At 39.3% G+C, this 14232-nt stretch overlaps 1 protein-coding gene across 1 annotated transcript in view; it reads right to left on the bottom strand.

Annotated features, from left to right (window-relative positions):
• Positions 1 to 14232, bottom strand: part of whrna (whirlin a) — a gene marked incomplete at its 3' end in the record, with an annotated part of 154556 nt that overhangs the window by 34647 nt on the left and 105677 nt on the right. The window contains exon 4 of the mRNA XM_084382867.1: positions 2414 to 2622. Within this exon, the coding sequence (XP_084238993.1) occupies positions 2414 to 2622 (209 nt within the window). The remainder of the gene's footprint in view (positions 1 to 2413; positions 2623 to 14232) is intronic.

Below are 14232 nucleotides of genomic sequence, written 5' to 3' on the forward strand. Positions count from 1 at the left end.
ACACACACACACACACACACACACACAAACAGACACACACACATACACTTTGGAGCCAGGAATTGAAAAGAGGATTTGAAATATCTTGACTGACAGCTTTTTATCTTTTTGAATATATTCATCACAGGCTGATGAATGCACAGCACCACAGATTTTTAAATCTTCTACATGGCTTTCATGTTCTTGTGCGATGTGGCAGAGTCTGCAGCACATAAGGCATTCTTTACAGGAAACATGAAGTGGGCATGTCTTCCAGTCAGGCTCCTCAATAAACTTAAAGCACACACATCAAAATGCATGTCACAAACACACACCAACACTCTCTCATCTGCAAACATAAAAGCAAGTGTTTTGAAACGTTTGTCATTTTTTCCAGATCCATATTCCTGCCGGAGTGAAGTGATTCAAGTCGATGTCTTTACATCCCCAAGTGCCCACCAAGTAATAGGCTTTAAATTCACAAGTAAACGCGACAACTCACAGTGCTGCCTTCAGGGCCAGAAATAATGAAAGAATATATAATTCAGAGAAATACTGCAGTCCAGCCTGCAATGGCACATTAAGCTCAGCGTGGAGACCTGTTTCAGGATTCAAATTCAATTAGTCCTGTTGACTTTTGAGACCAACTCAGCCGTTTTTCTCTCTTCATTGTGATTTCTGAAATGTCTTCTCCCTGGCTGCTCCCTTTGTACTGTCAGATAATTGGCAGTCTTCAAGGAAGAGATACTAAATTAAATGCTGCGTGCAGCACTATAATCTCAGTGATTAAAAAATATGCAACGTGGTAATGACATAGGCAGAAAACTTTTTTTTTTCCCCCCCAAGATAGAACATTACTCCAAATTTCAGTTACTGGTGTATTTTTTTCATTTATTTAAATGTAATGGGGATCTATTAATGGTATTCATTTAAATTTATGTATGAAACATGCTAAAGACACAAGTTGGTTCGTGAAACATTATTATAACAATTCAACTCTTAACATTTCAACTTTTTCCCCTGCATTTGAGATTAAAATTCAACATTGTGTGCAAATCATTTAAATGTATTCATGACATTTATGTAAATGTATTTGAGTCCTAAAAATAAACAACACCAGAGCGACACAAATGTATACATACAGAGAACAACCATCTGACTCTACTGTTCAGCTGTGTTATCAGAACATACCAGCTGAGGAACAGAGATTCATTGTGGATGTAAATGTTAAATAGCCCCATTTGTTTTGAAGAATCAGGGAGGAATTAGAGGTTCTGAGTTGTCGGGCTGATGGGTGGTGCCTTATTGTGTTCATGAGAAAATTAGTCTGGCATTTACATCAGACTTTAATTTGGTTGTTGGTTATTCCAGGTCATGAGCTGCATATGACTTGCTCAGGTGTGGCATTTTGAGAAGAGCTCTGGCATTTTTCCAACAGAGCTGCATATTGCTTTTTTTTTTTTTTTGTTTTTGCAAAAATGGAGAGTGTGAGTTCTGCCATCTGAGAGACGGACGTCTGATCACATTAGGCGGTTAAGTGTAAGAAGGAGAGGATGTTTTTTTTCTTGGTGCTCTCTTTATTATCTCTGGCAAGTCTTCTTCCTGCTGCACTGCTCTCAAGACTCTTTCTTGTGCCAGTTTCATTTACTTTAAATTTAGTTAAAAAGGTGCAAATTAAAGAGTGAAGGATACAATCTTCTGTGATTTCATCAAAGTGCTCAGTGATTGGTGTGGTTAAACAAGTCAGATTAAATTACTGTAGCCCACAGGCAATGTAAAAATAACATGTGAAACTCATTCTACTGTGTAAATAAGTTAATAATAATAATGGTCCTTCACTTGTTGGTGATTCGTGCATTTGAATATCTGTAACCTGCAACAATGTAATCTAGGTGCATATCAGATTTGAAATTAGACTTGATGAAAATTATCAATGCTGAAAAACCCAACTAATAGTCGCGTTAATAGTATTTAGTTGAATAATACTGTAATAAACTCTTCACACACCTTATATTCAATCAGGAAACTTTACAAAGGCTAACAATATCACAAACGTATCCCTCCTGTACTCTTAACGTAGGCCTTCTTCTCTTCTTAAGTTTAATTTTTCTTGAGAATTAAAGATCAATACATTTCTCTCATGTCTGTAAGTGTATTTGTCATCGAATATGTTTCACAAACTAAAATGAGCTTTTCCCGTCCTTAACCAAAGTGCTTTAGCTGCTTAAACCTGACCAGACTGGATGCCAATCCTGGATTCTGTTGTGATAGAGAGAATGTTTAATTAATGTTAATGCTATGATTTCTCAAAATAATACTTTGTCGTGGATATCTTGGTAAACTGATTAATACGTTTTTACACAGAAATAATGTTAGCACTGACAAGTCGAAGTAGCCTTTATGAAACGGTTTGGATCAACTAATCAAAACTCACCCTGCCACGCTGCTGTTGGCAGAGCTCTCTGCGATCTGCGAGCTGGCAATCCACTTGGTCTCGCCCACCACTGTCCTGGCGTGCGGCAGGCGGCCCACGTCTTTAACTGTCATCATCAGGTGCCGTGATGACTTCAGGACCCTGACGGCTTCGTCGTGCGGGATACCCAGAAAGCTGCGGCCGTTCACCTCCAAGATCTGGTCGCCGACCTGTGGGGAAGGGAGGGCACACAGAGGCGTGGCGGAGGGGACTGAGCAAGGCGGCAAGGATGGAACAGTCTGAGACTGTAACATGCATGGTAGGTCAAAGGTCAGAAAGAGGTAACGTAACAGACGAAGGTGGTGGAGGTGTGTGAAATGTTTAATGGATCAGAGTGGGATAATTAGGTTGTAGGTTTCTTGTTAAGAGTTGTGACTTTTCTCAGGTTGGGCAGCGAACAAAAATAATTACACAAAGATTAAAGTGTTCTCTGCTTAGTGACAGGTTCAGGACCAGAACTGTTAAATATGTAACTGAAAAGGCTTTCACATGAAATTTCACATTCTATCAAGCGGCTGGGCCTGGAGGCAGCAGCAAGAGGAGTATAATGGTGTCCATACTAAACACCAACTTGGACTGTACCTCCTGTCTCCTATAATGAGAGCGTGGACTGTGGCTTTAACCTTGAGTTCAGCCCTCTGAGCTGCATCAGGGACCACCATCTGTGTATGGACCTGAAACACCTGAAACACCTTTCAACTTCAAACAGTGCTTTTCCTACATATTGGATCCGTACGTTGTTGACGTTGGCTATCCCTGGTATTGGTCGTGGCATACAAAGCGGTACTGTTCTGCACGTCTGCACATATTAGGGCTGAAAGATGAAAACAATCATATTGTGTTAGTTTTGCCATTGTGATTTGTGTATTGATTTTGTTGGGAACGGTAATTTTTGCAATTTATTTTCACTGACAAAAATACAATGATCATTACGATATTTTTACTGGGGTCTGTAGTGAACGTCATGTTCCCTCATGGACAATATGACTGAATCTTATTTGTAGGTCAAATGCTTCATTTATAATGGTATGTATGCAAATTTAACCTTTATCCAAAAATTGCAGCCAGGGATGGACTGGTCATCCGTCACACCTGGCATTCTCCCAGTGGGCTAAAGCACCTTGGGGCTGATATCATTTTAATCTAAAACTTTGGAACAGCAGTCAGTTAGGTGGTGTCCTCTTCAAGTTTAATGTCAGCAAATAACAGTAACGTTAAGTTCATGTGCCAGCTTGCACTTGGATGAATGATGTGCGCAGTGGTTAGAAGTAATGGTTCAGTACGCATATTTAAGTGGGAATTAAGGACATATCACTGAGTGGTGTTTGATCGATTGTAGGGGGCAGTTCTGAGCCAAAAATGCCAGGGCGGATTTTTTGCACCTGTCCAGCCCTGACTGCAGGTTCTGTGATCTGGATATTGCACCTGGCCATTCGGGATCTGCATTAGAAAAGCCTCTGTTACCGCTTAAAATGCTGAAATTGGTATTGGTTGGTACACAAGTCTATGCATCAATCCGATACCGCATTATTTATTAATTTCAACCCTGGGAACCTACTACTTTCCAGCAGCATCGCATACACCTGTATACAACTATTTTTTTACTACACAAGAAGCCAATGTCCATAATCAGCAAGCAACTTGTTTAACATCATGCACATCGATAACATAACATCCATGGTAGTCTGATGTTTGGAGTATATAATATTTCTGAACAATCAGCCATTATACTTTCATTACTACTTACCAACTTAATAAACCGTCAGTACACTGCAACAGAGGTGCAATTAAGTCTTTAAGGTTAACCTCTTATAGTACAAGTGATCAATAGTGTGGATGCCGTGGTAACAAATAGTTATTTGTCCTGCTCTGCATCTAAAGTAAAACATCAGGTAGTTTGGTCATCTAACTGCCTCACACTGACTCCATTAACTTTATCTGTCACTATAACTGTGTCATAAATTAGTCACAAAGGACAGGCTCACCACTCCCCTTTGCATACAAGCACAGAGCCACTGGTCTTGTAAATTACTTTGCTTGGCATTTAGACTTAATGTAGTGTTTAGCATTTAAAAAAAAAGTCACTTTCTGTCTCTTTGTTTTATTCCCATCTTACTCTGGTCAGCCAAGCGAACCTCACAATAATTTCAATGTTCTCTCAGAGCAGTGGCCAACGCATGCTCGGGATTAAAGACATTTAGAATCTCATACGTCTCAGTTCACTTGGGTGTTTTCCAACAACCCGAGGTGACCCAGCACCACATCTGTCACTGCTAATGCACTGCAGCACCTACGCTGTACAGCACATCTGAGGCAGCTGAGGACATTCTCCACATAAACCTCTACCTTTATCAGCTTCTGCAATGGCACAATTTGTAATCAAACGTTGTAAGGCCATTTGATTGCAAAGGCGAAGAGACACATAATCAAATTGTATTAACAAATGTGATCAATCAGTCAGCGCTAACAAGCACCACTGCAGTGAGAACACACAGTGCAGCCAAAGCAAACACTTCTTATGAACACTTATTCGAGCCGTCAGGCTGAGCAGAGGCCTAAGGGATGAGAGACAGATTTTAAGACCGATTACAAGCTGTTTGTTCCAGCTGTTTGCATTACAAAAAGGCAAAAGAGAGTAAATAATCTGCGTCTTATGAAGTTTTTACAGTGTTTGACAACCCTGGAGCTCAGTTTATTATGAGCTCAGCTCAGTTTTTCTCTCTTGGATATGGCACATGGCAACGAAACATACACAAGAGAAGTAGACACATGAACAAACCATTATTTTCCTTCTGTTAGTTTGATGAGAAGTACTATTATGATGTCAGAGTCATTAAAAACATTGTGTTATGATGTAATACATTTTTTTTACTTTTTTAAATACCGATTAGAGACAAACAACCATTCACACAACCTATGGGCAATTAAGAGTCAGTTAATCTTATCTGCATGTCTTTGGACTGGTTGGAGGGAACCCACACAAACATCCAAACTCCACAGAGTAAGGCCCTTCCCCAGCCAGTAATGACATATTTATATAAAATTTAGTAATAAGCAAAATGTCATTTTTAAAAATGAGTCTCCAGTGCTTGATAGGTCTCGTTGATTGTCACAGCAGTAAAAGCGAAGGTGTTACTAATAACATTAACGACAGCTCTGTACACTTAAAGCATCCCAGTCCCCCATGATGGTTTGAAAGTGAGCCAGCATCCACAATGCCAGGGTACGGTCTGAAATCACTCACCATTTACTACAGTATGTAGTGAATAATATTTACCCCCAGCCATTTTATTTTAGTGTCCCAATTCCAGACTGAGAACTGACTTTAGCCATAAAAAAGTATGTTTTCCTCTGTCTCTTATTCTCATACTGTTCTAAATATAGCACTTTTTGAACGTCATTTTAGATAGAAGTGCCAGCTTAATGAGTGTGACTTAATATAACGACTGTATAGCGTAATCCACTGAGTGTCTTTTATATAAGGAGTAGTGAATGAATGAATGAACAAGGGGGTGGACAGACTAGGACCCTGAAACTAAAGCAGAAAACTGTGCAAAACGGCCTCTGGTGAGTTTGGTGACCAAGAACTATGTGACCACTGTAGCAGAGCTTCAGAGATCACTCTACTGCAGTGCAGCCTTTAAAATGAGCAAAAAACAACACTTATGCCACATCATGATATAACTATATAACAAAGAAAACAAATAAGAAAATTTAACAATAGGCAATATAGTCTCATAACACGATAACTATAATCCACAAATATTCACTAGTTTTCATGTAAAATGTCAATATCCTCAAAAGGCCCTATCAAAGTCTGGACTTGAAGCTGCCAGAGGAGCAGTACTGACTGAAGCCTCTTTATACTGACGCAAATTTCAGTTTTTGATTAATACCCTCATACATCAATTCCTTGCTGATGACAGAGGACGTGTTGACATGTCACATTAGGAACAAAGCACAGGTGTAAATAGTGAAATTTATGATTTGGTTTCAGGGTCCTGGTATTGTTCATGCTGCCTCACTGTCATGATTTAAAGGGACAGAGCCATCGTGAATGTTATTAGTTACAGCTGTGCCTTTCCTAATATGTCAAGTCAAACAAGACCTATTAGTTGCTATGGTGACAGGGAGTGTGGGGTGATGCGCAACAAGGTCTGTGGTGAGAATCAAACCAGGGACGTTGCAGTAAAACTGGTACACTCACTGTTTTTAGTCTTTATTTTTGGGCTTTCAGGTAGAGTTAAGGGGTGATTTGTACCTGTTGTGTTTGCCAAATGAATGGAACTTGTTTCTGACTCTAATTACACACAGCTGATTAGGTTTTATGACCCAGTGAGGATCATTCAATACCACATTGTTAATTACAAAGGAACCAATTAGAGACTATCCATATACTGTGTTAATCTTAGTAAGAATTTCTTTATTATCTTAATGGTTCTGGACAGATTAACCAATATTTAGATATTTGTGGTGTTCTTTTTGATCATTTTAGGGTACAGCTAGACACAAAACTTACAACCCCACTGTGTATGTATGCCCATCAGATATCTGCACTCACACATGCAGCCTTATAAAGTCACCCGACTGTGCTGCTGCATCTCCTGGGATCATCAAGTTGCCACTGGCGTCTTTCCCCCTCTCTCTCTCCTCTCATTACTCTGCTCCTCCATGCTCTCCTCCTCTCCCTCATTATACTTCTATTTGAGAGTAGATGGGCCCTGTCCTCAGTCACAAGCACTTCATTTTTTGTGATCAGTTTCTGCATCACACCAGTGGCACCGCCGGAGCGCTGCATTCTGGGCAATTAAACAACAACTGGCGGCAATTATGTTTACGATTAAATGCTGTAATCAATGCTGCTGTTTAATGAGAACGCATTCTTGATACAGGCAGGGACAACTCAGGCGGCTGAGTGAAATTCGATTGACCACAGGTGCCACACACACTGAGAACACAAGTGAAAGTCCCAATTATAGAACCCCTACCTGTCCAGAATGATTCTCCCTGCAGCTGTGAACACACACCTGCATGTGACTGAGGATTCACAAGGACCAGGAGGGATGAAGGAGAAGTGTGTAGAGAAAAGTTTCTGAGGTTTCACAATGAGTAAACAAACTTGCATTACTGAGGTGGCATTTCATTTGTCATATATGAAGGGTTTGAAAGCTTTCATATAGCTTTTGCCTGAAATATGACCAGTAGAGACTGATGCATGATGAAATATGGCCGTGGAAATGCTATTTAAAGGACAGGGATAGGGATAATCTGTACTTTTTCTCATTTGTTAGCAAACCAGAAAAAAAGAGCTCCATTCATAAAAACACATGAATGGGGCACACATTCCTTCATTAACATCAACACATACTGTAGTTTATTTTCTCTCAATCACACCTACTCCATATTGTTGCAGTAAATACCCACACCAAACATGTATTACTCAACAGCTGAAAGTAGTGCCACACAAATGTATATTTACAGGAATAAATATACATTTATTGGGCACTGGTTGGCTTAAGTGGAAACAGACAACCCCCCACCCACTAGCGACGCCATGTGGTATTATTGTTGGTGGCAATTTCCTCAGAGTACCAACTACAAACAGCCAACAAGACTAAATGTGAGTTTATTGATTCATTTAGTCTATAATAGAGATGTGAAAGCAGACAGAAATGCTGCTAGGCTGCCAGTCTGACTGGATCACCGGTCAGCTTTATTTCCCAGGAGATTTTGTGCCCGGTGGCAGGCAGAATAGTGAAAGTGAGGTTTAAAGGGAACCAATCTAAGTGCCGATGGAATGCTGATGGTGTCGTTGTTCTATAACCATTGCATTGTGAATTGTGCAACATTTACTTCATAATGACACTAACGGCAAAAACTACCAGTTTAAGAAATGTAAGCTGAAAATGACTGTGCCTAGCTATTCTAGTAAATTAAGGAGGCTTTTCGAGTAAGGAAACATTATTAGTGTCACATCTTTAGGATGTTCTTCTACAGTGGGAGCAGTTTCCGTGTGCAACACCACTGTCGTAAATACAAATCCAGAGTCTGTAACAATTTGTCAGACGTAATGTAGGTGCTAACTACCAACACTAATTACATCTTGAAAACGTGTATCTTGAAGTAAACACCTATGTAACGCTGTGATCCTACCCTCTCACATAGAGCAGAAACGAGTTATAGGGTGACAAAGTGGATGATTTTGAAGCTGTTATTTTAATGTAATGATGCTCTAATTGTCATGAAGTTCTTTTCATGTATCTCAATAAAAATGCTTTGACTGACTGCAGACATATGCATTAAAATACCTTTAAAACCTTTAATTCAGGATTTTCTTTAATTATATAGCAAGAAATCGATTTGATGTTGATTATCATATGGCTGCAATATACAGCACTTTCACATCCATTCTGTTAATGTTGGCCAAAGAGTGGTAACAAAGTTTTTCAAGGCTACTTTCATTCATCAGAGGTGACAATTACTGAGCAAGATCAATTCAGCCATCTACTTTGTAAAGTTGGTGAATATCTCTGACTATTTCCCTGCAGTATTAGCAGCATCACTAGAATGCAACACATTAATCAAATGGCAGATTAGTCTAAAGGCTCTGCAACATTATCTACAATATAACTCTAAAAAACATGTAAACTCTGCAGTATAGGTTATAGGTTACAGAGTGAATAACAAACAGGCATCCACAAGACTAAGCCAAAAACAATACAGAAGCACTTCCAATCATTCTCTCTCTCCACTATGCTGCCTCACAAATAATGCTTAAAAGAAGAAGATTATCTCCATTTGTAGACAGATTTAAATGCAAATTTAAGTGCATCGCTTGGCAAGTGGTGGGCTAAGTGATGAATTACATCCCCTGTCTTCTTCTGCTCACACTAATTGCTCCCCGAGAATCTTATCTGGCTCCTTCCTCAGCTCTCTTTTCTTTCTGCTTTTTTACGAGATGACTTTTGATATCAAACGTATCAAACCCCTTACATGTTGTATGGTTGATAATTTAACCACTGCTCTACATAAGTGCATAAAGTGTATTTAACTAGACACAGCAAGCATACAGTAGCAATGCTGATGATTCAAAGTATGTTTAATTAACTCCCAAGGGCAGATCTACTCTAACCAAGCAATAATTAGACTACAAACAAGTCTGACAAGACCATCATTAGATGCTTCAAATAAAACATACGGCAGCAACTTTCTGCAGGTAAAAATAAACAACAAATTTCCACACATACTTCTACCTGCATGGAAACATGTTGAATATGTTTTCAGTAGTTGGAGCACCTCAATCAGCCAGGAAAATAGATTTTTGTGAATTAATTATACAACGTACTAATCGCTCTAAGAAAGTGGATTAGCATCATGTCACCATGGAAAACGCAAGTTCAGGTTAAGTGACAGGACGCGCTGGAAGTCAAGTCAGTCTTATTCATATTGTGCCACAAAAGTAATCTGATTGTCATGGTTTGGGTTCTTGGTTTTGAGATTTCCTGATTCATTTTGGTCTATCTATCCTCATGTGTCATGTTTTACTTTCCACTTTCTGTCTGTGTGTTTCTTCCTGCCTTTTATGATTGCCCTTTTAGTTTCACCTGTGTCTTATTAGTCTTCCCTCCCTCATCTGTTTAAGTCTGTGTCTTTCCTTGTTTCCCTATGTCCCTTCTTCATCTCTGCATTCTCTGTTCTCCGGTCCGGTTTTGCACCTTGTGTTCCCAGCGCTTCATTGGTTTGTATTTTGTTTCGTTTTTTTATTTTTTGCACTTCTTTGATTCTCACATTTGCCCCTGCCTGCCTCTTCTGTTTATGTTGCATTTTGTTGCCAGCTTTTTTGTTGACTGCCTTTTGTTACCTGCTGTTTGGATTTTGCATTTAGCTATCAGCTTTGTTATCAAAGCTCACCATTTGTTCTCTGCCTGCCTCTCACTGTCTTGCGTTTGGGCCCCTTTTTGACGAACTTTTAACGCTCCTGACACTTTTCAATTAGAGCACGTCTAGACCATAGTCTTTAAGTAAGGTTTAAAAATTCAAACATACTCTGAAACGAGCCAATTCCAGCACATCGGTTTTGTTTTTACCAGAAAAAAACAAAGGTGCCCCAAAAGGCTGACCAACACTTCTATCTATTTCTAAATAATGGAGTATGTTAAGTGAGTCTCGCTGACAAATAAGCAGATGAAATACTGATCCTTTGTGTTTAAGCATCTGCATCAGTGTTGGATGAATCCCATTGTGTGTTGGACAGAAGAAATGTGGAGCCTGACCTCTGTTCGAAACACTGCTGCAGAGCAGTGATAGAAGACAGAAGAAGCGTGCAGACAGACTATTACCCTCCCTTTGAATTGCCCTACTCAAGCCTTTTGATCAGGACCATTGTCAAAGATTCTTGTGACATTATCAGAGCTCAGTGATGAACAGTTTGGGTCAGACAGCTCAGGGCTGAATGGTTGCGGACACACGGAGGACAGATAGAGGGATAAAGTGGCAGCTCCGGACCACTGATCTCTAAAGCTACACTAAGAAGAGTGAAGCTGTTTTATCTGCTGCTTCTTTCACTTAAATGCTTCCTTTTCTCCAACTCTCTGTCAGCTGTGTATGTGTGGGCGTGTGTGTGTGTCCTGTTGGTCAGACTTATCCTGCTGTATCCAGATATATCCTGATTCCATCTGGCTGAGAGACGACTGCAGCTCATACTCAGATTATGTCTCATATCAATCTTGAGTGACTGCAAGTAAAGAGATTTGGCTTTTTCACTTTCTTAACAATAATCTGTTGAACCAGTTGGGTCAGTTTAACACCTTCTTACTACAGTATCCTAAACAAATCTCCTGATAGTTTAATCCTTAAAGTCTGATTTGCCTAAAAGGTGCAATCTGTAAGAATTGGCCATAGAAATTCATATCCCAACAAACTGGGGGCAGCATTTCACCAGAGTAACTGCTAAATGCTGCTAATTGTATTCTGTTTCTACATCCATGACTAGCTTTTGTTAGCTTGTTAGCTTTGTTTGGTTCTCAGGCCCGGGGCTAGCTGGATAGCATGCTAAATTCAGTAGATTTTTCTGTTTCATAGCTGTTTTTGACTTTGTATTACAGTTCGTGTTGTCCTGCCAACCTAAAACAATCTGTTTATTTCTGATTAACGTCGCATTTCTCAAACTTTTGTTTTATGTTTTCTGTTCCCTCAAGCTGCAAGCTATGACGCTCTCTCACTGTCCTCTCTCTATAGCTTCCTCCTCCTCTCTCTTCATTCAGGCTCCTTTCTGTTGGACCACAGGCCCTGAGGAACAGCTCTCCTGGCTCCTGCTGCCTCACATATTGACGGATCTGGATCGTCATACCCTGGGGGTCGATGGATCATTGCTCTCTTCTGTTTCTCCTTATATCTGTAAAATCTGATGCCTCATCATTTTGATGTTTTCTTTTTTATTGCTAATTATCTTTTGTGGCCTGTCCTCTTCCAGGTCACCACGGTGGAGAGGAGGCAATGTGACTCATGCACCACTTAGCGATGCCTCGGCCTGCTCAGGCATCCTCCTGGATCCACACACTTCACATATGATTTTATTACTTTACTTTATTACTACAGATATTCTATCAATGGAATTTGTAAACTGTGATTTTGTTGTTCTTATCTGTATATATATATATACATATCTATACATATATATATATATATATGTGTATATATATATATATATATATATATATATATATATATATATATATATATATATATATATATATATATATATATATGTATACACACACACATACATACATACATACTGTACATACATACATACATACATACTGTATAAGATGTCTAGGTTAACACTGGGCTCAATTTAGTTGAAAACTGAACATTATAGTCATCTAGGTTACAACACAACTGTTATGTGAATAAAGTCCCTTCATTTAAAAGCTATTTAACGTCAATTATCTGTAACCTACAGTATACGACAAAAAATCCAGACGTATAGGTGTCTTTTGACCTGCAAACCATACATCAGTGCTTGCTGGATGGCTTAAAGAACAGGCTGTGTTTGGGAGCTTATTAGAAAGGGGACTAAAAGCTTCATCACAGTCAGAGACGTTCACAAAATACCAAATATGGGGTGACTTGTGTCTCTAACTAGCTCTTAATGTGGCTCGAGTGATTATATCTAATCACACCTGCATTTAGAGCTGCTCAATCATCCAAGACGCCTTTTTTTCTAGGAAAAGTGAGAAATGCTGCGTGGGCGGCCTGTCTCTAATACTGCAGCTCTCCTGATATTTTTGTCATAGCTTCTTTCTCTTGGCAGAAGAACAGCGGAGAGATTAGATATCGACTCTGTCCAACTGCTTATTCCTTTGTCTTCTTAAATGTGCAGCACTTGTAATAGAGTGAAGTTTGAAGTTGAGCCGTAGCTTCTTCCAAAATGAAAATGTGACTGACACATGAAGTGTGCCAAACTGCAAACATCACATTCATCCTCAGTTTGAGACTTTCACTGGAAATGATTAAACTTTAATTAGAGCCCTCGAGTCCCTTACCTGTCTTTATATCACTCATTTCAGCTTTTAACAAGCCTTCCAGTTTCTTTTATTATTTCAGCAGTCCTCCTTTCATTATGAATAATTTTCTCTGCTTTCTGTTTAATTTCTCTCTTCTAACCTCTTACCTCCTCTTCTGTCCCTTATGCCGCCCCTCGTCTTCCCCTGCTCTTCACCTGCGATATCTTTCCCACACTCCTTCCCTTTTCACCAACCTTTGTTCTCTCTAATTAGATTTCTACTTTGCCTGTTCCCTCCCAAATTCAAAACTTCACTGCAGTCATCCACCATCAGGGATTCTCCTCAGCCATTTCCAACTTCAGGAACATTTCTCCTGCAACTCCTGAACACTGATCATGTTGCATTTTGTGAAACATCCAAGTTAAACAGTTATGAAAGAGAGTGAAAAAGTTCACAAGTCGCACAGGTAAAGTCCATCCTCATACAGCAGAGTGTCTGGACTGATATTGATTGGTTTACTTTGCGGACTGATTCACAGCCACGATCTTCAGGCTAGCATGCCTGATCAAAAAGGTCACCACATTTTTCAAACTGACAAACACTCCAAGGAGCAGATAATTGCAACCAAGTGTAGTCCTCTGTCGTCACTGTTAACAATAAAATCTAATTCTTACTCACCGTTCATGATCCACAGGAAAATATAAATCGATTTCATTTTAACGGTTAAGCCATTATACTAGGTAGAAACAGAGCTGTTGACTCTGGTGCTCTTGTGTCATACAATTGAGTTACAATATAGCACATTAGATTTCATATCCTGTTGTAGTTTAGGGATAATTTTAATTATTGTTTGATCAAGAACAAGGGAGTGGAACAATGCCCAACATGCAAAATGCAAACTCTTATCAGAGCTGAATTTGTTCTGAACATTTTCTGAAAAACAATCATAAGTGGACAAGTCTTTAAAAAGGGCTGTTGAAAAATGAATTTGGTGAACTACATGTGCAGATTATGTTTCCCTACATGGAGTCACTAAAGTCCCATAAACTATAATGTAAATAGTTATTCTTGCCGGTTTTACATCTGCTCTACTGGTTTTGCACATGTACACAAAAAATATGGATGTTTCAATGTTTTATGCTCCCCATCTGCTTTCATGTGTGCAGAAGAAAAATTATTTGAATTGTTATTGATGGCCATCGTTTAAAAGATGTAATAATATAGTATACAGTATTAGCATAAGCTCATATTGAAATCATCATTCATAACCTG

This window comes from Pagrus pagrus, assembly GCF_965226575.1.
Source record: "Pagrus pagrus genome assembly, chromosome: 19".
NCBI lineage: Eukaryota > Metazoa > Chordata > Actinopteri > Spariformes > Sparidae > Pagrus > Pagrus pagrus.